The sequence below is a fragment of the Carettochelys insculpta genome, chromosome 7 (assembly GCF_033958435.1).
Source record: "Carettochelys insculpta isolate YL-2023 chromosome 7, ASM3395843v1, whole genome shotgun sequence".
NCBI lineage: Eukaryota > Metazoa > Chordata > Testudines > Carettochelyidae > Carettochelys > Carettochelys insculpta.
In genome coordinates this window covers 25355556-25377710 of record NC_134143.1, presented here as the reverse complement: position 1 = coordinate 25377710, position 22155 = coordinate 25355556, and the positions used below count along the sequence as shown (strand labels likewise).

The following is a 22155-nucleotide window of genomic DNA, read 5'->3' as shown; positions in this document are numbered from 1 at the left end:
TTCCATCCAGACCATTCTGCATTTTTATATAAACTTCTCGTGTGAGCTTTTTGAACAACATAGAGAAATATGAATTTACAAACTGCATTCCTTGCAGTCTCTGAATTCCATTAATTATCATCAGCAAAGACAGTGCCTTTATGGTCAATTTCTCTCCCTAAGTACAAGTTTATTTGAAACTGACACTTGCTTTTAGAAGCTTCCAGTAGCCACATAAGTACAGTATGCATAGGAAGGCAACTGTGCGTGACTTCTCTGAACCTGTGGGGAGGCTGGGTGGGGGGCGGTAAACTGTTGCACTGCAGCCACCACATGATCCTCGATGGACATAAGGCTCAGGTCCAATGGCATGGGACCCACGACAATTGGGAATCTCCTGCCCTCTGCAGCCTTTGATTTGCCTTCACAGCCTTCATAGCATTACCCTTTCTATTCTCTGCCTGTTCTGCCACTGAGGACTTTTAGGATCATTCTTTGTATGGACCCTTGATTTTGTGCCATGCGGGGCACCCTGCCAGGAGTCCGAGACTCCCAATAGCATCCCTCTCAGGTTCATTGGAATATACAAGCACACTCACCATGACAAGGTGACAATCCAGAGAGTGGGCCACCAGGAGCCACTATAATCGTCACTGACATTCAGAGATGGTGCTGCCCCAGACTCTTATGCAATCAGTGTACATTTTCTGTCCTCCAAGACCTTCCTGCATGCAGTGAAATATCTCCAGTGCCGAACATGCTATAAAAGGCAATCGCAAGAAGATTTCCAAATGATGTATTGAACGTGAGTGCAAGTCTCGGAGCTTTCTGTGTTCAAAATACATCTAATACGCAGATGTATTTGATTCCTGAAATCTCAGTAAATATTTTATTCCTAGTTTTCAGCTTTTGGGGAGTTATTCCCAAAGTTTGAGTGTATTCCCTTTTAATTGTGTAACTACTGAGGAATGAACTGAGCTTAACAAGTCCCCTCTACTGTGAATGATGGCATCTGCTGTCATATTTGGCAACTCTTCCTCTTTTTGGATGCATCTACCACAGTCTTTTCTTCATACACCAGTATCTGTATTGTGTATCAAAGGAACCAAGCTCCATCTGATGCACATATTGCCTATGAAACTGGTTTAGATTTGTTGTCTGAGTCTTGTAGTAGAGACTCTGTCATGTTCACCATCTTGTCTCGAGCACCACATCTGTTCACCCAAAGCAGGTGGCTTCCCTTGGTGTGACACTTCTGTTTCTTGTCTTCTATAGTCATTGACACTTGGGCTATTTCGACACAGCAGCTGTATTTCAAAATAAGCTATTCTGAAATAGTTTATTGTGAAATAATGCTGCTACACACAAAAATGCATTTCAAAATAGCACTTAGCTACTTCAAAATACAGCATCTATATATAGAAAGCCTATTTTGAAATAGCCAGTGGATGCTCTTGGCTTATTTTGAAATAGGCTCTGTTCCCTGTCTTCACAGCACCTATTTTGAAATAGCTATTTTGAAATAAGCCAACTGCTATTTAAAAATTATTTCAAAATAGTGGCTACATTGTGTGGATGCTAGGATAGTTATTTCAAAATAATGGCTGTTATTTTGAAATAACTTTGCTGTGTCGACCTACCCTTTGTCAGGTAAGAATTGAAAACCGGGTAGTGCTATGGCCATAAGTGATACAACCTGTACTGATCAATGCTTGGCAGTGGTTAATAATCTAGAAACCTCAAGAAACAACAACACCTTCCGGATGATGGGCACCTGAGCAGGGTAGTGGAGAAAATACTATCAAAAGATGGATGGGCAAATTCACTGTTTTAACTAGCAACATCCACGTAGGACACATCAGGCCCTTCAGCTGTGGCTCATAACCAATCTAGGAGTGGAGCCCTGAAAGGCAGGCAGATGGAAGATCTCCACTCCACTGGCAGCTCTTACAGCATAGCTGGTTCCAAATGTATTGGGCTCTGTCCTTCCTTTGGTCCAAACTAGTAAAGTCACATGGGAAAAGCAGTGCCTCCATATCAACTGCCCAGGCTATTGCAGCCATATCACATTGAGAGGACACTCCGTCCTTGCTGGCAACCTGAACACAAGATGCAAGGTGGGTTATAAGACCTCACTTGCTTGGTGTAGAGGAGGGTGCTCTAAGTCACCTTCAATGGTGGGAGTAATCACTGCAATCCATTGGTCAGCCACTTCCTTTCACTGTCGGTCAGTCTCTGGCCAGTTAGGCACTGACTTCCAAGGTCCCTCTGCCTCATAGGTGCATGGGGCTAGACCAAAAGTTGAAAGGCAGACAGAAACCTTGCACCTGGCAAAAATAAGAAACAAAGAATTTTCTGATTTGGAAGATGAAATGTCAGGACTGTGTGTCTGGGATTGATAGATGCTGTCATAGAATACACAAGCTGCATACGGAAGTCAGCTTTAATGGACTGCGAGTTGTATAACCTTGAGGTTGACCCTTCAGGAAACAAGACTTGCAGATACTGGGTCTGTGCAAGAGGCAAATTACACCTTCTTTTGGCAAGGTAAAAGCAAAGAAAATCATCTGTCTGGTGTCAGTTTCACTGTGAGACATAGAAAAATTAAGAACTCAGAGGGTATCCTCTCACTTAAACTTCAGACAACCATCAGCTCTGTGAACATCATTAGTGTCTATATGCCAATACTCAAATCCAGCTCAGAGGAGAAGGATACAGTTTACAGTTCTTTGCTTTAAGTACTAAAAAACTTTTCTTCCTGGGAGACTTCAGTGCAAGTGTTGTTGCAGACAGCAGCTTGTGGCCAGATTGTCTAGGACATTTTGGCATTGGCAAAATGAATGAGAATGGCTAACGCATTCTTGAGTTCTGCACCCAAAACTAAATGTGCGTTATCAATTCATATTTTACAGATATCGTCTCAGAGTGTCACAGTGACATCCGTGATCAGACCACTAGCAACAATTAGACCTTGTTATTGTCATGAGGAAAGAACTGCCCTCAGTGCAGGACACTTACACGTCCCACAGGTCAGATTGTGACACTGACCTCTCCTTGATTATTAGCAAAATGAAGATTACAGCCCAGATATCACATAGAGCAAAACCCAGGAGTAAACCCAAAATCATTGCTATTGACACCAAAACCCAGAAAAGCAGTCTCGTAGCACTTTGAAGACGAACAAAATAATTTATTAGGTGATTATTTTGTTAGTCTTTAAAGTGCTACGGGACTGCTTTTTTGTTTCCTGCTATTCAGACTAGCAGGCTCTCTCTCTCTTACCATTCAAAACCCAGAAGAAATGCCAGAAGTTTGTGAAGGCTTTTGAATTTAGCTGGCATGGGAAGTCACTACCAGAGGTGTAAAACAACAATCCATCTAACAGCTTTAGCTACATTTGTGGGGAAAGAGCAGAGTTGGTGGGGCCCTACGCAGTACTGTTAAACTAGTGCCTCTGTATGCAACAGCAGCCTTGGGAGACTGGATGATAATTTTTTGTGATTTTATACTCTTTAGCACACACTAATAAAATATTTTAAAGCAAATTTTAGACTAAGCTCCCAGAGACTAACACAGTAAATTCAGAACTGGATAGTATATACCTGGCATTGGCAAATGCCTGCTAAATGACTTCATTATCACTTGGATGGCTCTTTCACAGGTTCAGTATCTGCTAATAGCTCAGGCAGAGTTTTTCACCTTCAGGTTAACTAGATCCTCTACACAGGAAACAGAAGCAGAGCCACAGAGCAAAGATAAGGAGAGGCAGTTGGGTGGTCATTAAGACACAGTTATGCCCCAAATTTTTGGGTGTCCTTCACAGCTGCGTATTCTGCGTATGAGTGTAAAGGGGTCAGTTCACCACCGTGGTGCCTTCTGCTGCTTGGTCCAGGAATTAGCTAGTATTCCTCAGCAGGGCACCTCCTTCTGGCTGGTGCGTTGTCTGCTGCCCATTCTCTCCAGACACATTTGCTATCTGGCTTGCAGCGTCCTCTTCAGGCACTGCCCTCCGGCAGTGACCACTCTACCAGTCCCTTGTCCCCTTCCAGGGGAGGGTACAGCAGTCCTGGTTCACTTCAGGGCATCCACCACTGTGGCCGACTGGAGCTTTGGTTTGGCCCCTCACATCCAGGGCAGACTACAGTTTATTAGGGCTACGCCGGCATGGCTAGGTGCAGTACAAGGGGAGGGACACAGGCCACCCACTACTCTGAGTCCTGGCCCAGGTACCCTCTGGCAGCAGTCTGGTTCTGCCCTCCTCTTCTTTCCCATCACTGCATTGCTCCCTGGGCTACTTCCCCTATGGCCCCCTTGAACCATCCGGGCCTCAATTTGGAGCCAGTGATCTGGCAGTCATTCCAGAGCCTCTCCCTAGCCCCGCTTAGCCTGCCCACCACTGTTTTGCTGCAGTGCTTGCTCTGTCTGGGAGTTGGTCCTGCCCCTTCTAGGGCCTAACTGAACCAGCTCTGCTCCAGCCAGCTGCCTTCTAACTGGCTCCCCCCAGGAGCCTTTCACTTAGTGACTGGGAGAGCTGCACATGCTCCCTCCAGCCTGCCTTATCCCTTCCTTTGCAGTAGTGGGCACTTGCCCAACTATCACAGCTAGGGGTGGTGCTGGGAAAGAGACCATTGGAAAAGGGCTAGTTTGGAAACAAACTAAGCAGAACTGTTACCTCTCATCAATATTAAATACACACCCCATCTGACACACAAGAAGAAGCCAAAAGATAGCAACAAGTTCACCGTTGACACGCAGAAAGCTCTAGGTTTCACTGTCAACAAGGTTGCCCCTCTCAAATCGCACACTGGTGAAATTATTACATTTAAAAGCAATATATTGTCTCATTGGCCTGAAGACTGTTCAGAGCTGCATTCACAAGAAAGAAACATCACCAGTGAATCACTGGACCAGATACTCTCTCTGTGTTTTTTGCCAGCTCTACATGTTGAGCCCTCTGTAGAAGAGCTAAGCAAAACCATTGATTTGCTATCAAATGGCAAGACAACTGGGAAAGATGTCATCCTAGCAGAAAACTTCAAGTGCAGGAAAGATACCTTCATCAGCTGCTACTTAAATTTTGCTAAGAGGGTGGGGTGCCACAACAGATGCATGACACAAACATCATTGCTTTTTATATAAAAAATAAAAATGAAAAGGGTGATTGCAACAGCTACCGGGTACCTCACTGCTTAGGTTTGGTCTACATTAGGAAAATAAGTTGATTTCAGATATGCAATTCTAGCTACAGCAATTGCATAGCTAGAATTGACTTATCTGAAATTGACTTACCTGGCCATCTTCACTGAGGAAGGTTGACAGGAGAGTTTCTCCCTCTTGAGATAGCAAGGAGTACAGGGGTTGACTGCTGGCCCCTAATAGGTCAGTTTTTGCGTGTCCCTACCATGTGCACAAAATTGAACCCCCAGAATATCGAACCTGAGCAGGTTGATCTTTTGGGTTAGGTCAATGTCGCCTTAGTATTCCAGGAAAAGCCTTTGCAAAAGTCATCTTAGTGCACCTACAACAGCTGGCAAATCATGTCTATCCTGAATCATGATGAGGATTCATGGCTGGAAGATCAATTATGGACATGTTATTCTCACCTGGGTTGGGAAAGTGTAAATCTGAGCTGCGGGCTGCTTTTTGTTTTAAAATGCTTAGGGTAGAATTTTGTTCTGACCCTATTTTTATTGATTTTATCAGTTTTTATAAAGGGAGTGTGATTTTAGCATGCTCCTAACTCTGTATGTAGCTGCAGAAAATTGAATCCACCCAACAAGACTGTATATTATATTTTTAATAACTAGTGTTTTAAGTAATAATATTCCACTTCCCCATTAGGAAAGAAAGATGTTCTTCTTTTCTTTCTAAACTTCAGAAAAACCTGGTGCCAGCTAAAAAAGCAACTCATAATACCATGAATCTACTGTTGCAGCAAAAATAATGTTTTGTGTTATTTCTCTTGTTGCCAGCATTACGGTGTATTTTATGTCTAAAAAATAAACATAAATTTTGAGCTGAAAAAGGAATTACCGAAAAAGGGTATGTAATAATATTTCTTTTCTTTTACCAATTTCCTTGCAGATTGCAGGCAAAACAGAGGAATTACCTCACATACTTTTTTGTATTTTGTTTTATAGACAAGCCATGTTTAATGGTTTTAACTTTTTAAGGGTTTAGGGTAAATTATTCCACTCTGTAGTTATTACATTTATGAGGTGGTTTTAGTTTTTTTGAGGATTTTTTTTACACAGCAGACCAGGCTTGTAATTATATATTTATTTAATGGCATAAAACAAAGCAGTTTTCTCTTTAATTTTCATGTACTTATCAAATAGCAACTGAAACCTTTTCCAGATTTCATCAGCTATCCCCATAACTTTTAAGGTTGGTGAGAGATTAACATTTTGAGGTAACATCAGCAATCACTGTAATCTGAGTTGTCTTCCTGCTTGTAACTAGCATTTTCATAAAACATTTGAAAATGAATTGCTCTTTTCCTGGACTCTCCTGAGCTCCATGCCTTTCTCGTCTGGCACCTTGTTGCATTTCAGCCACAACTGGCATAGATTTTTAGCAGTGCTTTTTTATTTTGAAAGAAAGGGAAAAAAAAAGATGAGAGCTGGTATTCAGCCGGCTCCCCGCCCCTCATGCCTCCACTGGGATTCCTGTAGCTGGAGCTGCCGAGGTGCCAGTACTCAGTACTGGCATAAAAAAAGCACTGATTTTAGGGTAATTTATTTAGTTAACTAAATAAGGAGTGTGATAGTAACTCCTTCTGCCTCTTTCTTTTTTCCTCTTCGCAACCAATTGTGAGACCCAGAGTATGTTTTTGCTGAACTGCTGACCTAGGCTATGACCTGGGTTTTGTCTGTAATCCCTGTATTATCACACAGAGGCCGCGTCTACACGTGCACACTACTTCGAAGTAGCGGCGCCGACTTCGAAATAGCGCCTGTCACAGCTACACGTGTTGGGCGCTATTTCAAAGTTGAAATCGACATTAGGCGGCGAGACGTTGAAGTCGCTAACCCCATGAGGGGATGGGAATGGCGCCCTACTTCAAAGCTGAACGTCGAAGTAGGGAACGTGTAGACGATCCGTGTCCCGCAACATCGAAATAGCAGGGTCCGCCATGGCGGCCATCAGCTGAGGGGTTGAGAGACGCTCTCTCTCCAGCCCCTGCGGGGCTCTATGGTCACCGTGTGCAGCAGCCCTTAGCCCAGGGCTTCTGGCTGCTGCTGCTGCAGCTGGGGATCCATGCTGCATGCACAGGGTCTGCAACCAGTTGTCAGCTCTGTGGATCTTGTGTTGTTTAGTGCAACCGTGTCTGGGAGGGGCCCTTTAAGGGAGCGGCTTGCTGTTGAGTCCGCCCTGTGACCCTGTCTGCAGCTGTTCCTGGCACCCTTATTTCGATGTGTGCTACTTTGGCATGTAGACGTTCCCTCGCAGCGCCTATTTCAATGTGGTGCTGCCCAACGTCGAAGTTGAACGTTGACGTTGCCAGCCCTGGAGGATGTGTAGACGTTATTCATCGAAATAGACTATTTCAATGTCGCTACATTGAAATAAGCTATTTCGATGTAGCGTGCACATGTAGACGTAGCCAGAAAAACCTCTGAGCTAGATTTAGAAGCAGGGATTGGGTTAGGAGTTAGCAGTCCCCAGCATGGGTGCCAGGAATAGCACACAAGCCAATTTTCTTCAGCATGCAAGGCAGGAGCTCATACCTCCCTCCTCCCACATGCAGCCAGGAGCTTGCACAAAGCCATACTGCCTATGGACTAACAAGAGGCCAGCTAATGCTACCAACCACCACCTACATGGCAAAGCTCTACCTCTTAATTTATTTATTAATGAAGCTGTTGTAAGTAGGATTATGAGTGACTTTAAAAAGTATCCCTGGCACTCAGACCGTAAAGAGTGGTCAAAAGGTCAAATTTCTGCATTCTGCCTCAAAAACGTTGCTGACCTCTGAGCTAGAATGTCCAACTGAAGTTATGGGACCAGTATAACTCATGCTGGAACCTTCCTGCTTTGCTTCAAGGATTCAGGCAAAATTCACTTCAGTATTAATAGTCCTCTAGTACCTTCCAACAATTCCTTCCAAAGAACACAGTTACTGGGGAAAGGGTCCAAAAATACCTCCACACAAGGAATCATGGTATATACCCGAAACATTCAGTAATGCAAAAACAGGACACAATGATGTGGGTAAGACTTTGCTGTGGGCATGGGTGGTGGGTAATGTAGGCAAGGAAAGGCATTGCCTTCCCAAAATTGCCTACACTCCCTGGCCACTGGGGATGGCTGGGGCTGCGGCATGGCTGCCTGGCTCAGGAGATTGCTTCTGCTTTACAGTTATTCTTTCTCTCCACCCCTTGCCCCCTTTTTGCATAACCTGCAGCAGCAAGTTTCTGATTTCTGTGAATTCCCAAAGATCTTTGTCAGCAAATAAGCATTGTTGTTGCGCCGTACCTAAGTGCTTCTATAGGAATGCCTATCAATGGCAACATTTACAATAAAAAAGAGCAGTCAACTAGCACTTTAAAGACTAACAAAATAATTTATTAGGTGAGCTTATTACTATTTTGTTAGTCTTCAAAGTGCTACTTGACTGCTTTTTTGTTTTGATAGTATATAGACTAGCACAGCTTTCTCTCTGTTACTGTTCAACATTTACAATATTAGACTAACAAACTCATTAGTCTTTAAGGTGCTGCAAGAGTGCTTGTTATTTGAGAAGCTACAGACTAACACGGCCACCCCTCTGAGAACATTTATAATGACATTCTGAGCGAAGATCAGTTAATACTTCATGTATCTCGTTTACTGAAAATTGCCCTAATGATTTTCCCCCATCTCTCTTCCAGAATAGTTTGTAACAAATAAAGCACACTTACTGAGGCTGATTAAATTAACTTGACTTATTTTGTCTGTCTGATGCTGCTGCTGTCAAACTGAATTTATGTATGTAACACACAGCAAGCACATTTTACTCTGGATTAGCAAAAAAGTGTGTGAAATCTGTATTCAACTGATTAGCAATTAAATCAAAGGCCAGCACTCATATCTACATGAAAACATACCATATAAGACATTTTAAGATTAATTGGACTATATGTAAGATTCTGCATAAAACCTGCATAAGAAATAACATAGTGTACAGTAACAACACAAATAACTTCATGTTTGTGATACAACTTTTGTTTTGAATGCATCAGAAAAGCAAATCTTGCTGCCCTCCCTTCCTTTGCAGCACTGAAGGTGTGGTTTGCAGCAGAGTGCCATAAGAATAGAGCAGGGCTGGAACAGTCTGCTACATGCTTAGTGTGCAGTGAAGTAGCCAAGTAGATTAATATGGCCTTGAGGCTGCAGTGATTACTACATAGCAAACCCTTTGTGGGGAAGATTCCTTCTACCCCCATTCCCAACAGAATTCCCCTGTGCACAATAGGGTTTGAGATTTGTCTCAAAGGATTTCAGATATGCATGGAATAATTGTAGAGGACATAATGTTTCAGTTGTATAGCACTGACTGCTCACTGATGGCTGGATTCAAAAACCAAACCAGTGGGCCCAGTCATTGCATCTAATCACACTGTTTTTAGTGCAGGACCCACGCTGGTAACAAAGTGTCTGTAAGATACCATTATGCTGTCCCAGGGAGGGGCTACTGGTGAAGTGTCTTAATAGTTATTTTTTTAGCAGGAGGCTAGTTATTCCCTGCAACAGCTAGAGGAAGCACCTGCATCCCCAGTCCCTCCCACTTTCCACTCCCTCCTCTGTATAAGCAAACAAGAGTGGGCTGATCCCCACCAGGTCCTGCCTTCTCCTGTGAAACCCAAATATCCCACACCCATGTTAGCCCTGAGGAGCTGAGTGAGGAGGAAAAGAATACCCTAGGTGGACCTTACTGGCCTTGAAAGTCAGCCCATTGAGTGGGTGCTGATGGAGGTGAGACTGGGTACATACGTGTGTGTATATATTGAGAGGCTGATGAAAGAGAAACATCCTCTGAGATGGTGTGTGCTCCTGTTATTGAAATCCAGTGCAATTCTTCATGCTCTCCGACTGGCATAGTCGGAGTTCCTCTCAGGTTCTCGAGGGATCCATAATACAAATGATGTGTCAGTAAATACTTAGAGTCCTTAATCTGTCAATTATTGTCATAATCATTTGGAATTGTTTTTCTGAGCCAGAGTTTCCATCCTAATACTTACAATATATTTATTCTTCACGTCTGATACTGTCAAGCGCAATAAATAAGAAAACAGCCTTGCTGAATGTACAACAGCCACTTTTATCACAATACCTTATTTTATCATAAACCCTTAATCTGAGTTCTGTACACACTGGAAACAACAGCCTGCACATTTCATGGGTGTGTTGTTGTTTTTTTGTTTATGCTTTTACATAGCAAAAATAAACCCTTTCCTTTTTGGCCTGAGCCCTTGATGCCTTTGCAGTACAAAACATTTTTATAGCCAAATGCTTTCTCCTTGATAAATGGATTTTCAGTGTACAGTGGGAATCCTGACAAACGCTCAAGAGCAGTTGCATTACAGAAGCAGGCAGCAACATAGATCCACTGCCTCAAACATGTATCTAAATTCCTTACTAATGTGCAATAGGGACCAAATCAAACCCTGACTGATTCAGCAAATCTGTTTGCTGCCTTCTCTTCTCCAGTAATCCTGTTGGCAAAGGGGCAGGCTCAGGCATTGTATTTTGGAGCTTGCTTGACTGTTTTTCTGGGACTGCAATCCAATTTTCCTTAAGATCAGTGGAAAGAATATTGTATGCTTTCCAGTATCTGTGGGCCAGTATTTTCTGCTGAGCCAGACTGGGATCTTGACATGTCCCTACTTGTCAGATGTTCTTCTGGAGATGATAATGCATTATCTGATCAGTCTCCTAGTGCACTGTATATGCTGTGGGTGGAGTCTGTCTAGCCTCATCCATTGCGGGAGGGGAAGCTTTCTATGCTTCCGTGCCTCTTCATCATATGTTTGCTCTTTCATATTCACCGTAAATTAGGGGAGATGCAGAAATCTAGTTGTTATGAAAGTTGAGATTGATCTGGCAGCTACTGTTTGCCATTTAAAAGTATTTCTTAAGTGCTCAGCCCCCTCCTTCATGCTGTGTACTTGATTTGTCAGTTTTTATTGCAATTTTTGGTTTTTGGACCTCTGTACTTACACATGTCAGTCTGTAGTGGAAATGAGATTGATCTGATGAAGTGGATCTGTCCCACAAAAGCTCATCACTGGATAAATCATTTTGGTAGTCTTTAAAGTGCTTTTCTTAAGTGCTGTAATCCTGTCAGTGCTGTAGAAAACATTGAGCAATGTGTGAACATTGTTATGTGCACTTTCCACATTTTGTATTGTGAGGGAGTGGTCTTGTTCTAAGACATTCTAGAAACTGCAAAGTAATGGTGTGTAGTTTTTGTTGATCTTAGCCCTTCTGATGTGTATTTCCATTGTGAGCATGTATTTACATACAGTAGAGAAGTTCTTATTGTCAACAAAATGTATTTCATAGCCTTATTAAAAAATAATGGTAGAGTTCTTTTAAAACTGAGCAGCATATTTTTATCTTAGCTATGTTAATTATGTAGCTGGAGTTGATGTACCTTAATTCGTGGTTCCACATATTCTCCACTTCAGAAGGCCACTCCCATCGACTTCTCTTACTCCTCACAAGGAGCAGCAGTCCCTGCACAACTGGGGGGTAGGCCCACAGACACTCTGAATTCAATTTAGCATGTCCATACTAGATGTACTAAATCGAACACCGGAAGATCGATCATGCCATTGTCAATCTTCCACTTAGTGAAGATGCGCCTATAGGTGGATGGTCACATGTTGGCATGTTTTGGAGTATTGAGGGGTCAGGTCTTGGCTTTAGAAATAAATGTATACAATGTGCAGAATTCCAGAACCAGATAGCAAGTGTCACCAACATATGGTAACTTAACTTCCTTAACACCATTCCTACCCAACTTCCATTCCCTTCTTCTTTGCCACTTGACTGGCTGTGTATACCATCTAGATTTGCTAATTTTGGTTAGATATATTCCTGGAGGTCTCATAATATATATATATATATATATATATATATTCTATTATTAAAAATTGATCTTTAATTCCTGGACGCTCCAGGAGTTACCTGGAGAGTTGGCAACCGTAATGACATCCCCAGTGGCTCCACTGACTTATACCACTCTAGTTACATTTGAATGAGTTTTCCAGCTGGTGATAAGTCCTAGAATGCAACAGTTCTCTATTGGAGTAAAGATCTGGAATATGGCTGTATCTACACTAGAAGCATATGTCCACAGAAGTTGCTGTCGACAGAGTGATCTCAACAGAACCTCTGTCAGCAGATTGCTTCTACACACACAACTTGCTCTGTCGACAGAGAACCACCAGACTGCACTGCCCTCTGGCAGCAGAAAGGCAGCTCTGCAGAGCTCTGTCAACAGAAGTGGCTACACTGCACTTTTGTCAACAGTACTTTGTGCAGCGATTGTTATGCCTCAAATTTTTGAAGGATAATACTGTCGAGGAAAATGCAGAGTTCTGTCAAGACTTTGTTGACAGAATGCTTTAAGTGTGTAGACACCCCTTCTGAGGACAAAACTCTCTAGTGTAGATTTAGCCTATATGTTTAGATTTAGGGTATACCTACACTACCAAATTAGGCTGAATTTTTTGTGGTTGACATTTAGTATCCAATTTTGTTAAGTCGAAGGTGCATGTCCTCACTAGGTCAAAGAAGTGCATGCCCTGTACCCTGGCTACCTTCAGGTCTAACAGGGCTGCATCGTGGGTAGCCATACCACTGTTCTTGCTGCTCATTTGAATTCTGGGTAAGCCTCCCAATGCTGGATGAGACAAAAACATTCCTGCGAGTGGTTCTGGCTTGGGGTGGGCAAGATATGGCTCACAGGTGGGATGCAGCCTACCAAGCCATTCAGTCTGGCCTGCATCCCTGCCCCACCAGGATCCTCAGGCACAGAGCAGCAGCAGGGCTCCAAACAACTGGCTGCTCTTCCTGGCTCTCAGCCCCGCATGTGAAGAAGGCAGACACACTGGCTGATGTGAGCTGAGAGAGTGTCCTGAGGGTGGCGGCAGTGCATCAACTTAAATGGAAGCAGTTGCACAGATAAGGCAAGCAGCATTGTGGAAAAAATTAAAGCATTGAAACTTAAAATGAAATACGAAGGCCAAGGCAATAAGGGATTGTGAGGATATGTCAATTACAGCTACTCCTGGGTTGCTCCTTCCTCCGAGCAGATCATAACTTAATGATTTAGCTTGGAGAAACAAATTAAGGGATGTCAAGGAAGCAATATGTGAGAGAAAAGTGTCCAGCAATAAACTACTTAATTGTTCTAAGATATTTACTGTAGTGTGTACAGCACAGTGCCTACAGTGTGTTAAGTACTTTGAGATAGTAATCAGTTTAGGAACCACAGTGACACATTTTTTAGTCAATACAATCTATATACATTTTGGGAGGGTAGGTATAGGCCATTGGGGAAGACAGATCCCTTCCTTAATTTATTACAGGGGTCACAAATTCATGGCCCATAAGCAACCCCTGGCTGGAGCAGTTGTGCAGTCTGGCTTGGGAGTACCAGCAGGCTGGGGGTCACCTGTCCATTCCTGTTGCTCAGGGCCTGCCTCTTCCCACGACCACCCTTCCCTCTCTCCCCACACAGCTCCTGCTGCCACAGAGAGTATGGGAGGCCCTGACCACTGCTCACCCTCTGCCAGGCCCCCTTCAGTAAACACAGAGGCTGAGTCCCTCAGGGGCCAGGGTGCCATGTGCTGAAGGGGGTGTGGCTATGGCAGAAAGGAGTGGAGCTTGAGCAACAGAAATGGACAACCACCATCTCTGCTTTCTTGGACTCCTGGGCTAGATTGTACGACTGATCTTGCCGGGGTGGCCCGTGGACTGTGAGTTTGAGACCCCAGATTTATTTGTATATAAAATGATAATACTTTTCTTATTTTTTGGCTTATTTAACTATATCTCTGTTAAGGGAAATTTTCACTGAAGTATTTCTTATGCACACAGTTTACGTCAACACAACGGTGATCTTTTGAAAGAAGCCCTTCCAGAAGATCTCTTCCAAATGAACTTCTTTCAAAAGAGTTAGTCCATGCACAAAAAAGCAGATCAAAAGAGCGATCTGCTCTTTCAAAGTAGAGCATCCACACAGCCCTGCTCTTTCTAAAGAATGGGCCAGGGATTGAAAAATCAGGTGCCATGAGGACTGCTCTTTCGGAAAAAAAAGGGCCCATGAGATGTCTACACGTTTTCTTTCAAAAGAAGCTTTGAAAGAAGGTGTTCTTCCTGAAATGGGAGAGGAAGAGTGCTTTTGATTTAATTTTGAACGAATGCTTTTTGTGTGTGGACACTCCGCTGGAAATTTCAAAAGAACCCCTTCTTTCAAAAAATATTTTGAAACAACTTGATAGTGTAGATGCAGCCAGACTGTATGTATGTTATGCTGCTCCATCTCTGGTGGATTTGTTTTGGTAATTATAAAGAAGAAGGTTTGCTATGACTGAAAATACTTAATTTTTCTTTTCTGTTTTCCTGGAAGCCATGACATTATTGTTTGTAACAAGTGTAATGTCATGTGGCAGTGAAAAAGTCAATGCTGACTTTACTCAGAATTGTTTAAGGCACATACAGTATGTTCCATCCTCGTGTTCAGTGCACAGAACAGATTATTTAAACATTGTAAGCAGGGCAGAGGACAAGCAATAATCAAATCAATTTGTAAATATCTTGTAAGTCTCAGAAGTTGTCATCAACTTATTTAAGAAAGGTAATTTTAAATTAAAACAGCTAATGCCTGGCAAATGATGATGAGGTAGAATTTTTAAAAATGTCTGTTAAAGGGAACAAGTTTAGACAGACTTGCTCAATCATTCAGATAACATCAAGGTTCCTATCTACTCTATGAAAGATAGATGATATTTTAAACCCAATTTTACAACAAGAAATTTTGCTCAGTTATTTTGGACCAGCGAAAAGCAAACTGATGCCATTTTAGAATATTATTTTCAAATTTAAGTAATGTGTTTTTCAAAGCAGGAACTGCACGCATTTATCTCGTCCACACTGATCAAATCATGGACCTGATTTTCTAAAATGTGTATCACTCAAAAATCCATGTGCATGGAGTGCCTAATTTGTACCTGGAATCCCTGCAATTTGACACACAGCTTTGGAAACTGAAGGCTGTTTGAATAAGCAGTCATAGTAAATGCATGTATGAATTAGGAGTGAAATTGCACGCATGATTTTAGAAAATCACATTCAGAACAAGGTCTTTAGCTTAAACCCATCATGAGCTGAGCCTATTTTTTAAAAATAAGTGTAGCAGTCAAATTTATGTAGTGTAGCTGGAGTCTAAATTACAAATTGTCCATGCCATTCTCACTCAAACAGATTATAGAATGTTTGAAAATACCATGTCATTTGTGGAATAAATTATTAAAGGAATATTATTTGATCTTCAGTGGTATTAATTATGTGTTACTCTCATATTGTTAACAACACTGAAAAATCCAGTGCAATAATGCATACTTATAAATTTGAACAATTCTGAAAATGGCTTGTGATCATTGTGTTCAATAGGATGGGCTGACACCTCTCCACTGTGGAGCAAGAAGTGGGCATGAACAGGTTGTGAAAATGCTGCTTGATCGTGGGGCACCCATTCTATCCAAAACCAAGGTAAATTATACTACGCACCCTTCAACTAGAATAATTTTGGACCAGTTTCTAGAGGTATCTATGTATATCTCAGATAGATTAAGTCTTTTGTGAGAATGTTCCAGCTTTTTAACAACCATTTAAAGCAACTCCAAATAGACTGTTTGAGTATGTGTCTGTACATCTATCAAAGGCTATGTACTGTTCGTGGATGTTTAATTGAGGTATTATTTGCATACAAGAAAAATTCTTTGTGAACAAAAATATTAAGATGGCATGTGCTGTTCCTCAGAATTCAGATGTCTTGAAAACTTTTGTTTCGAATTGACGGTTCTATACTGAATACATACAAACTATGTCTTTAGCTTGTTCCAGAAATACCACAGGGATAAAAGATAAAAACATAGTAATGTCCCTCTGCAGAGGGGTAGCTTGCAATGCTGTTGGTTCATTACCAAGTTCTTCACTTTCCTGTCTCTCTGTTCTGTCATGACATATCAAAAACATCATCGTACTTCCTTAAAGCTGTTAGTGAAAATTTCAAATATCTTCATTAGAGTCAGTCTACTTCAAGTGCAGTGGTTCCCATTAACAAGTTAGTATTTGTTAACCTTTCCTATACAGTGGGAAATCAAGCACTGGAATCCTCTCAGATTTTAAGTCAGAGCATCGTACCTAATTTTTAAATTATAGCATTGTGCAATATGTCTCCTCTTCCTTTTGGAGAAAGTGAGACATTTGTCTCCTCCTTATAGAGCAGATATACTTGGGTGGAAGAATCTACCATGAAAAATTCTGTTGTACTAATGCAGCTTGTTGGAGCCCCTCCCACAGGATCCCTTACCCACAACCCTTTTCCCTATATACCATGCCCCATCACATTGACAGCTTCTTTCTTCTCATAACCTGTCCTATTCTCTCTCCTTCCTCATTTACTTGCCTGTGGAAGTTTTGGTTTCTTGGGTTTCATTTTTTATGCTTTTCTTGTTGGCTTGTTTTGCTTCCAGCGGAATATATCTGGCAGGTGGCCTGGGCTGGGGCGTCACTTTTTGTCCGGTCCCAGAAGCAGTAGCATCTATGCGGGCATAGCTAAATTGATGGAAGCAGATGGGAGGGCCTGCGTATTTTTTAGATGTGGAATTTTCATTGACCCCCAAATCCCAAGGCTTCCAATCCTGTACCTAGAAGTCCTTCCCATTGCTAGCTACAGTAAGGACTTCTGCGTGAGCACACAGGAACATAGCCAGCTTTCCTTTGCAGTTTTACGTGAAACATCTTAATGAGAGGGAGACGGCCATGTAGCTATCCTTATACACACTTTTGTCCTCCAAAGTGCCTCTTCTCAGGATTCTACCCACTCACCAGTGGCTTTGTGATGTTTTTCTCACTGTCTGGATCATAAGCTGGTTGCGGTGAGTGGGCTTGTGTGTTCTAATGAATCTGAGAGTGATACCGTAGAAGTTGCATACCCGCAGCAACGTCAGAGGGGAGGGTACAGATGAAGAACGATCCTAAAAGTCTTCAATGGCAGAACAAGCAGCAGATAGCAAGGGCAATTCTACAATGGCTGTGAAGGCAGATAAAGGCTTCAGTGGACAGGAGACTCCCAGTCATTGTGTCATTGGACCTCAGCCTTCTATCCATCAAGAACTGTGTGACAGTTGCAGTACAACTGTGCCCCCACGGGAAAAGAAGTCACACACAGCCATTAAAAGAAGTCACATGCAGCCATCTTTCTCTGCATATGACCCTCCTAAATTTAAGCCCTACAGCAACTGGCGAATGACGATGGGAGCAGGATTGTGAAATTTGGAAACTTTTAGTTATAGACGAGCATGTGGGCAGTGGATGCGTATATCAGTCATTCCAGTTCAAGGACTGAAGTGGTAGAAGGGTCTGGCTGCAGCATCCATGACTGAGCAGCCCTATTTAGGATCTGTTCTACTCACCTCACGTGGTGAAGGAGCTAGAAAAGGTGCCCTAAACATAGTCCACCTAATCTCCCTGACTGAATAACCATATACAGTGGGTTCACCTCTAGGCAGTCGAAATTGAACAGAACACTTTGGAATGTGGAATATTTCGACTCTAATGGACAATCCAGACAGTGAGTGACCTGAAAGATGCACGGTAGTTATTGCCCACGAGCTGCAATGATTCAAAATCGATACAGCTGCCCTGGCAGAAACATGTAGACCAGAAGAAGGACAGCTAAGAGAAGAAGGCAGAGGATACATATTTTTATGGAAAGGAACCCCAAAGGAAGAAAAATGAAACCATGGAGTTGGATTTGCCATAAAACTTGAACTGACAAAAATCCTATCTGAAGTTTCTGTCGGCATCACTGAGTGCCTCGTGGCTCTCTCCTTGAAGCTTGCCAAAAAACAACTGGCAAGTGTCATCAGTGCTTATGCACCAACTCTAGGGCTGTGTCTACACTAGTCCCAAACTTAGAAATGGCCATGCAAATGGCCATTTCGAAGTTTACTAATGAAGCGCTGAAATACATATTCAGCGCCTCATTAGCATGCGGGCGGCTGTGGCACTTCGAAATTGATGTGGCTCACCGCCGCACGGCTCGTCCTGACGGGGCTCCTTTTTGAAAGGACCCCGCCTACTTCGACGTCCCCTTATTCCATCTGCTCATAGGAATAAGGGGACTTCGAAGTAGCAGGGGTCCTTTCGAAAAGGACCCCCGTCGGGACGAGCCATGTCAATTTCGAAGTGCCATGGCTGCCCACATGCTAATGAAGCGCTGAATATGTATTTCAGCGCTTCATTAGTAAACTTCAAAATGGCCATTTGCATGGCCATTTTGAAGTTTTTGGCTAGTGTAGACATAGCCTAGATGCTGAAGATGACGTGAAGGAGAAGTTCTACACCCAATTGCACACAGTCCTGAAAGACATCCCCAAAGAAGACAAGATTATTCTCTTGGGGGATTTCAGTGTCATGGTTGGAAGAGATGTGGACATCTGGCTGACTATCACTGGGAAAGAAGAAGATGGCAACCACAGCTCCCAGTGGGGTGCTCCTCGTTATGAAATGTGCAGAACTTGGACTTGTCATCACAAACACCCACTTCCACCAGAAAAACAAATGTAAGACTTCATGGAAACATCCTCAACTGAAGCACTCAGAGGCTATGTCATCGTCCGCTCTTGGGATTGGCATGATGTCCTTCACACACATGCAATGACTAGTGCTGATGACTGCCGGACCGATCACCACCTTATTCGATCTACAATGGTGATTATGATAGTCACCAAACAGAGAAATCTGAGGAGACATCTGATGAAAGATCAATGTACAAGTCTTGAAGGACCCCATCAGACAAAGTGACTTCCAGATTGCGTGCCAAAGGAAGCTGCTGACAGTGCACCCTGAAGATATGGAAAAGCACTGGTGTTGATTGAAAAATGCCATCATAGGGGCTTGTGCAGAAAGCATTGGCTACCAGTCCAGGAAGCATCAAGACTGGTTTGATGAGCATGATGCAGAAATTGAATGCCTGAATGAAACAAAAAGAAAAGCGTTTAGGGCCTGGTAAAGTGACATCAACTGCACAATGAAGATACAAGTGTATGTCAAGGCCAAGCAGAAGTCAAACGTAAAACAAGGACTCAGAAAAACCAGTGGTGAACTGAGAAGGTGCAGAACTCCAGCATCTCGCAGACATCAGTGGTACAAGAGGCTGTGTGTGTTTATGGTTATTGTGTATGCTGGTTGTGTTATGTGTGCAGTTTTGTTGATTTATGGTGATGGGGTTTGTGCTAGGAGGTTTGTGTTGATTTGCGTTGGTGGCAGTTAAGTGTATGGGTGTGCTACTTGGTTCCAGTAATCCACTCTGTGTGTGTAAACTATTATGTGCATATTAGCTGTAAAATAAGCATGGTGATTTGTTGAGTTACCTCTGATACCACATTAGTCTAGGACCCTTGGCACAGCATAGGAACATAACTTACTGCAGCTATATACCACATAGGTGTAATTTGTAAAGTCAAAATGGCTGAGAACTTAAAAATTAGAAAGTAATAGACTGTGAAACAATATGATGATTCAATCTGGTGATATTTTTAACAAAAGAGCTCTCAGCCATGCTTGTAGCCTGTTTCTGTCACTTCACACCAACTCTGCAGACGTCTAGACTTCAGAGTGACATGCCGAGTGACAATCCTGAAATCTTATTGTATAGATGCACATCAGAAAAGTGGAAAAAAAACCCAGAAGTTTTGTTGCTTGGGCTTTCTCTCTGATATGGTAATTTTGAAAGAATTTGCGAAGCTGAGAGGCATAATATCATTGAATGACATTCAGTTGGCATTGAACTAGAGTATTGTCCTCTGGAAAAAATACTTAGCTCAGTTCTCTCCTAATCAAGTAAGAACTTCCTTCACACAGGACAAATCTTTTGAAAATAATTTTAATTTTTATACTTTTCAGATGACTCATAGAACTCTTTCAGAATAACAAAAAAGCCTTAAGGCTGATCCATGAAAAAGTTCTTATTATTTCCTAGTAAAAATTGTTGTGCTCTGTAAGGTCCTTTTTACATGATTATGTCATTAGTTTTGGTGGAAGGGACAGTGGCCTAATGGACCGTACATGGGACTAGAAATCGAGAGACCTGAAATCAGCTTTGCTGGTGACTTGTTGTGTGACATGGTAGGCAGGTGACTTTGTATGCCTCAATTTCCATGATTTTTTTTTATAAATGAGGCTAATGAAACCAAATCCTTTGTAAAGCAATTTGACAGCCAGAGATGAAGGATGTGTTCTGTAAAAGCTATATGTCATTATTTTGCTGATTCTAAATATATTGGTCTTTGCCATCCAGCTATTTGCTATAGTATTTTTATCTCTTTGGTACTCTGTTTGCTACTTTTCTTCTCAAACATCATATGACCATCAGCCTTTCTGTTTCTGTTTTCTCAACCGGATTTCTGCTCAACTCATTGGCCTTGTATGTTCTCCTTCATGGTAGGATCCCACAGTGCTTTTTGACAGACATCAGTGAATTTATGCCTTACTGTGTGGCTGTGGTAGAGAAGCATTTACAGGTGGAGAGACATGGTCACAGAATGTTAAATGGTGTGCCTGGGGTCACATGGCATGTCCATACTGAAATAGAACCAGGCATAAAACATGTTCCCAGTTGATTGCTTTTACCAGAAGATCATCTTCCATCATCCCTCTATTTGTTTGCTGCTGAGATTCTGTATTAGTCAGTCCCAGTCACTGATATGACTACTGGTTACTTCTGGCTGTCTGCTGCATTTCTCTGGTTCTCTAAGTTTTTCTCCAGATTCTGGGCAGTTCTTTCACTTAGAAGTGTTCCTTGGCTATCTCTGCTCCTATTTTATAATCCACTCTACTTGGCCTCAGCCCTCATATCTGTTTGGTGTATTGTTTCATCTTCTGCTGGCCTCTTCCCACATCGTGTGTTGTCATGGCCACAATACTCCTTTTTCTATACCCAGCTGTGAGGCCAGATCTACACTAGGCTGAAAAGTTGATTTAAGATACACAACTCCACCTATGATAATTGCATAGCTGCAGCTGATATATCATAGATCAGTTTTTCTGGCTGTCCCCATGATGGGAGGTTAATGGGAGAATCTCACCCATCAACCTCTCTTACTCCTTGAAACATTGAGGAGTGTCAGGGCCAATGGTAGAGTCCTGATGATTTCATTTAGTGCAGCCCCACCAAGCATACTAAATTGACCCCCCCGAAGATCAACCCTGAACAAGTCGATCTCCTGAAACTTGGAATTCCTTCTGTATATTCCAAATCACTCCACCCTATTAGCAAGTCATACAAGGGCAATTTATTCACTACTGATATTAAGCTAATAAAGAGAAGTTACTCACCGTAGTAATGGTGGTTCTTCGAGATGTGTCCCCGTGGGTGCTCCACAATAGGTGTCGGGCTCGCCCAGCGCCGCAGAACGGAATTCTTCCAGCAGTTTCTCCTGAATCGCACATGCGCCGGCGTGCGCCGCTCCCCTGCGCGCCCCCGGCCACGTGCACGATCCGGTCCCCGCCAGTTCCTTGACCAACCACCTCGAATGCTCCTGAAAAACACTAGACAGAGATCCAAAGCGGGGAGGATGGGCGGGTGGTGGAGCACCCACGGGGACACATCTCGAAGAACCACCGTTACTACGGTGAGTAACTTCTCTTTCTTCATCGAGTGTCCCCGTGGGTGCTCCACAATAGGTGACTACCCAGCAGTAACCCAAGAAAGGAGGTGGGTAATCGGTTTATGTGCAGCTTGCCCCCGAAAGGACTGCTGTCGACAGACGGGTATCCTCTTGGAATACCCGATGTAGGACATAATGCTTGGCGAAGGTGTCATAGGATGACCAGGTCGCAGCTCTACAGATATCTTTCAAGGCGATGCCCTTAAAGAAGGCTGTTGACGCCACC

At 42.8% G+C, this 22155-nt stretch overlaps 1 protein-coding gene across 5 annotated transcripts in view; it reads left to right on the top strand.

The window, feature by feature from the left end:
- Positions 1-22155, top strand: part of ANK3 (ankyrin 3) — a 508469-nt gene that overhangs the window by 324236 nt on the left and 162078 nt on the right. For all 5 annotated transcript variants that reach the window (XM_075000148.1, XM_075000144.1, XM_075000145.1 and 2 more), the window contains one exon: positions 15646-15744. In XM_075000148.1, the coding sequence (XP_074856249.1) occupies positions 15646-15744 (99 nt within the window). The remainder of the gene's footprint in view (positions 1-15645; positions 15745-22155) is intronic.